Source organism: Rhinatrema bivittatum, chromosome 3, assembly GCF_901001135.1.
Source record: "Rhinatrema bivittatum chromosome 3, aRhiBiv1.1, whole genome shotgun sequence".
Classification (NCBI taxonomy): Eukaryota; Metazoa; Chordata; class Amphibia; order Gymnophiona; family Rhinatrematidae; genus Rhinatrema; species Rhinatrema bivittatum.
Genome location: NC_042617.1, coordinates 560,516,246 through 560,522,245, shown reverse-complemented (window position 1 = coordinate 560,522,245; position 6,000 = coordinate 560,516,246). Strand labels below are relative to the sequence as shown.

The window sequence follows — 6,000 nt, the reverse complement described above, 5'->3', positions numbered from 1 at the left end:
CACCCTGCTGTGCTTTCGTGCAGAAAATGAACACAGACACTCCAGCATCAGGCAGCTGTACATTGCTCTTGGCCAAGTCTACCACCCAACCTAGTTACTGCAGCAAGGAGTCCACCTTGTGTGAAGCCTGAAGATTCTTCCATGCTCTTGGTCCAAAATAACTAAACGTCTAGGTACAGGTGGACCAGAATACCATCCTTTATCATCACTGCCACTACCACCACCAGGACCTTGGAGGTGGTCCGAGGTGCAGTGGCCAAACCAAAAATATAGCGCTCAAAACTGGATGTTGCCCCCAAAAAGCAAACTGCAGAAACCATTGCTGCTCTAGATGAATGGGAATATGTAGATATGCCTCTGACAATCCAGAGATGCAAGACTCCTGACTGGCCTGCCATTTTTAGAGCGCAAGTTTTCCATGCGTAAACAAGCCACTCTCAATGACGACCGACTCCCTTTAGGACCAGGATGGGGCAAAAAGAGCCCTCCTTTTTTGTATAATGAAAAAAGTTGAATAATGGCCTGTATTTTCTTGTGATTTAAGCACTGGAATCACGGCCCACCTGCTCAGTGGTCTCACTGTAGCCTCCACTGTCTGCCTCTTTTTCCCCAAGTCACAGGGAGATGCCATGAAGATGTCCCGAGGATCACAGAAACTCCAGAGCATGGCCGTCCATTATCACCTCTGTAATGCACTGGTCTGACATGATCTTGACTCCTTTTATTGGAGGTAAGACAGGCAAATCATTACCTCCTGATCTACAAAGTGGGTCGGCATACCTTAATTGAGGGGGTCAGGAGGCATCGCCACCCGAGCCTGCGCCCCATCTGGGTTGCCTGGGCCGAAAGGACTGAGACCTACTCTGAGGTCAAGCCCTCTGATAAGCCGCTCCTCCATAAAAGGTCAAACATCTGAAACCTAGCACGGTCCCTCATGTTGAAAAAGCATGGCGCCTGCTATTTATCCTCTGACAAACAAGGAACCTAGGACTCCCCCCCCCCCCCCCCCCCCCCCCCCCCCCCAAGCATTTGGCCATTTATTCCAACTCACTCCCAGAACAAGAGTGATCCTTTAAAGATTAGACTTTGAAATTGTAGCAGCTGACCAATTCTCAGCCACCACAGACACCAGGCCATAACACCGAAGCCACCCCTCTGGCAGAGGGATGGACCAAGGCACAGCCTGCATCCACAAAAAAAAAAACAAACAAAAAAATCCCCCACAACTGTTGGTGCCATTACTGCCCTGGTATTCAAACCAGCCTCGTCTACTTCCTGAAATAAAAGCAAGCAAACGCGAACCATCAGGAAGTGGCTAACTGAAATTCACTGCCATCTCCTGAAAAGGTCTGCAAAAGGATAGCCTCAAGTCTTCTATCCTAGGCATCCTTCAATGCCACTCCCTCCTCTAGAGGATGTGTCATCCACTTTTCTCTCTCTCTTTTTTTTTTTTCTAAAACAAGCCATCCCCAGTAGGGAAATGCACTTCCATCATCTGCTGGAGACTGAGAATACTAGCAGGCTGATGCTAATGCTGGGGTATATATACTGTGATGTCAGCTGTGCTCCGTCTCCATCTGCTGGTAAAGGTGTACAACTCCCTGGTTGTGGATTAACCTGGCTAAATGCTGAGAAAGTTACGTTTTCTTCTCAGAGCTAAATCCTGAAGAAATTTCTCACCACACAAAGAAAAAAAAAAAATCCCTTGATACATACAGCAACAAAATTGTATGCGTGGGTATAGTACTTTTGTCATGATGGCAGTTTAGAATGCTAAAGTTGGTCTTCCCAGTGAAATCTGTGTTACCTATAGAAGATTTGGGTGGTGATGCCTTTAAAAGGATCAGAAAAAAAAAATGTAATAAATGAGCTTTGAAATCTACCCTGATTTCCCTTTTCAGGTGTGTCATATTGTATACAGACTATACAAAGAGAAGTAACAAAACTATTTAAAATCTGGATATGTGCAAACAAAACTAGTACTCATTTTCTCTATGTATCAGCATTCATTTCAGAATTCTTTACTCCAAATATACATAAAACACACGTCATTCTCTCATACTTCAGGTTCATGGTTCAACTGGTCATTGTAGTAAGCAGATTTTGTTCTTATGGGCTGCACTAAATTTCAGTTTGCAGTATGAACCACAGCACCAAACCAACAAGCCACCACTGTGGCAAAGAATCGAAAGAGAAATAGGAGCTTGGACACCTGCAATATAGAGTGCCTTAAAATTGAGTTTATTTTTTTTAGAAAGAATTTACAAAAACAGATTTATATCTGCACATCACAGATTTTTACTTTGTTGACAATATGTGATTCCGTACCTTTTAACAATATAAAAATCCCCAATCTTAAAAGGTTGTCTGAATTTATAAATATGAAAAAAAATCTTACAATGGCTGAATAAGAGACACCAGGTTTTTTTTTTTCATTTTTGTTAAGAGGGTCTCCAACTACATTGTTTACCTAAAAACCAAACACTTTCATATATAAAAAAAAGATTAAAAAAAAAGTGTAAGAAATAAAAGCGCCACACATTTTAATAGCTGTATACTATAAATGTCTACTGCAGGAGGGCTGCGGCACAGGAGATCTGCTCATTAGGCGCATGCAGGCCTGGATCTGCTGCAAAGGGGCTGTGCTCATGCCCAGGGAAAATGACGGCCACTATAAGTGAGTGGCATTGAGTTTGTCCCTTGAGGAAAGTGCCCCACCCACCCGGGCCAGAGAGGGTCTCCCAAGCTGCCTGAGCAGGAGGGGGCAGAGCAGCAGCAGCAATCACAGAAGAGGAAGATAAAATAACAAAATTAAAAAAAAAAAAAGTTTGTCCCCTCTTGCCCTGAGGAATCTTGACTACATAGCAGAATCCTCACACATTCCGATAAACCAGGTCTGATGCACAGCACACACTGTTTATATATTAAAAAAAAAAATCCAACACCCCCACCAATAGATGTTTAATGGCCTCGGGATACTAGAAAGACCTCCCAGTGGGCAGTGCAACTGGAAATAATGCAGATTTTATCTATTTGACACTGAATTGCAATGTTCATCTTATCTTATTCCAGGTGGTCACATTTCCCCTGCTGTATTCAGTCTCCAGATCTTCCGTCAAAGACATCCCCCTCCCTTCACCAATGAGGAGGCACAGCAAAAGGAATTCTACTCTGAGACTCCAGAAAGATGAGCCCACCACCCCAATAGCAATCTTTTTTTTTTTTTTTTTTTTTTTTTTTTTTTTTTAATTTCAATAATTCCCAATCCACTCATGAAAAATTGCATTAACAAAGTATATAAACAAATAATGCAAGAAAAAAAAAAAAAAAAAAAAAAACACACAATCTAAGTTAGAGGACTAAAATGAAGAAAGTGAGTAGAGCCCAGGCATGTCACAAAGCTCACGTTTACTAGTGCACTAACTCTGTAGATTTATTTTCAGAGAAGCGTATGTTCAAAATGATGAGACCACACCTGGGTGGAATGAGGATGTCACCCGTCGGTGCCTGACAAACCAGGTGAGTGAGATCAATAGTAGGTTAGTGGAACTTCTATACCTACATAAGTAATCAAATTCTATGGAGAAAAAAAAAAAGGAATCAATATTTTTCCATCTGTCCCTCAATAGAAGAGGCACGACACTGCTGTCCATGCAATACCCTTAGACTCATGTATCCTAGTCAACATTATGCTTTCCCCTCTGCTACTCCTCATCTACTGTGAACTTTAATTTTTTCCAATTGAAAATGAATTTTATTTGCCGCATTAGAAGAAATATAGCCTCCCTTGTGCTTATTGCTGAACTGGGCACTTAGAGTTAGTTTTTGTATAGAATTAGTGCATCCCTTGTTTTAAAATTTTTATACATAATTTGAGAGCCATAAGAGGAATGGATATTTTGAATGACACCTATAGCCTCTTCCGGAAGTTTCTATCCACTTATTTGAGATCCTGCAGCTGGATGTGGTACAGATCTGAGCCCCCAAGCTCCCCGATAGCTCAGGGCTTTGAGGAGGAGGTTTGGACTGCAGAACGTCTTACTCAGAATCCACTTTTCTTTGCACAGGGTCATAGCAAAAACGCTCATTTTTGCCCATGCTGTTTATTTATAACCCAGCTGCTCCTGAAAAATAAGTGAGGCAGGGGAATGGAGGAGAGCACAGAAGAAGAAGCACCTACACACGAGTGTTGGTTTCTTCCCCTGATGAATAAACTTGCAGGTGGGATCAAACACTCTGCGTTGTCAGAACTTTAGCACGTTGGCAGGGAAAGAGGGCTCTCAATACAATGCTAAAATGAATCCATACAAATAGGGAGGGGGAATCAGATCAGAGAGGGCTCTCAATACAATGCTAAAATGAATCCATACAAATAGGGAGGGGGAATCCATACAAATAGGGAGGGGGAAAAAGATCAGAGAGGGCTCTCAATACAATGCTAAAATGAATCCATACAAATAGGGAGGGGGAATCCATACAAATAGGGAGGGGGAAAAAGATCAGAGAGGGCTCTCAATACAATGCTAAGATGAATCCATACAAATAGGGAGGGGGGAAAAAGATCAGAGAGGGCTCTCAATACAATGCTAAAATGAATCCATACAAATAGGGAGGGGGAATCCATACAAATAGGGAGGGGGGAAAAAGATCAGAGAGGGCTCTCAATACAATGCTAAAATGAATCCATAAAATTGGGAGGGGGAAAAAGATCAGAGAGGGTTCTCAATACAATGCTAAAATGAATCCATACAAATAGGGAGGGGGAAAAAGATCAGAGAGGGCTCTCAATACAATGCTAAAATGAATCCATACAAATAGGGAGGGGGAAAAAAAACAAACAAACAAACACAAAACAAACTTATCTAAAATTCCATTAAACACAAAAACAAGACATTTACATACAAAAAACACAAAAATTACCCCATTTAATTCTCCCCCCATCTCCCCCCCCCCCTGGAGAGAGAGAGAGAAAGAGAGAGTCCTTTCATTGAAGGTCACGGCGCGATACCACGGTTGCTGGTCTCCTCCTCGTCCCATTTAGGACGATGTGTAGAAATACTTGGTCTTCACGTTGCCCATGAGTTCGTCCTCATAGTTGGGAAGACAACAAAAGAAGATCCCACAGCCAAACATAACGATTGTGCTGCTCCACCCAAAGCCGTACGTCCAGCTGTAGAGATACTTGTCGTCACGTGTGGCCAGCTCATCCGTATACCTCACAGGATAAATGATGAGGGCACAAATCTGGCATATAACTGAACACAAAAAAACAAAGAGTAACAAATAATTAGTATACAATGTGGACAGAAGTTTATAATCCAGTGCACTCCTCTTCTACAACCTTAAAAATCGATAAACAGAGCAGCTGAAGTACAAGTGATGTCTCCAAAGGAGCTTTCATGATATTCTATTTAAAAACAGAGCATTCACAACGTCGGCCTTTACAAGTCTGTGGATTCATGCACACCGCCTGCCCCAAAGCACGTTTTACTTCACTTTCCTCAATGTGAGCTGCATTAAAAGGTTTGGATGCAGCACTGTTGCCATGGATTAAGTTAAATATTATGGGGGAGGTGGAAAGGGGCCGCACTGATCCCAACTGCTAAACCCCTTGAAGATAAGCAGTTCGACGCTAAGCTGCTTTCACTATTTCATCACCACACCTATCAAGTTGTACTCTTCCAGCTCAACTAAGCAACTATATTTCCCCTTGTAAAAACAGACAATTACATTTAACAAAAAAAGAAAAATAAGTGGGCATAACAAATTACGTGCATACATTAAGCCCTCAAAACATTTATTTTCCGAGGTGCCTACATAAATTGGCTTTGAATAGAATCGGGCCCTTATGCAGCTATGTGCACGTAAACTTTACCCACTGCACAACAGGGTATAAGAGGGCAACAACCAGTTATTTTGAATCCAGTTTATACTGCTCAAAAACGCCACCCTCTCTCCAAATGAGATGTGCGTGTGGCCACGTTTGTGTGAACTTATCCA

At 42.1% G+C, this 6,000-nt stretch overlaps 1 protein-coding gene across 1 annotated transcript in view; it reads right to left on the bottom strand.

Moving 5' to 3' along the window:
• Positions 1 to 2,199: 2,199 nt before the first annotated feature.
• The window catches only part of PERP (p53 apoptosis effector related to PMP22), a 38,293-nt gene continuing 34,492 nt past the window's right edge, over positions 2,200 to 6,000 (bottom strand). The window contains exon 3 of the mRNA XM_029596477.1: positions 2,200 to 5,255. Coding sequence (XP_029452337.1) covers positions 5,038 to 5,255 — 218 coding nt within the window. The 3' untranslated portion in view covers positions 2,200 to 5,037. The remainder of the gene's footprint in view (positions 5,256 to 6,000) is intronic.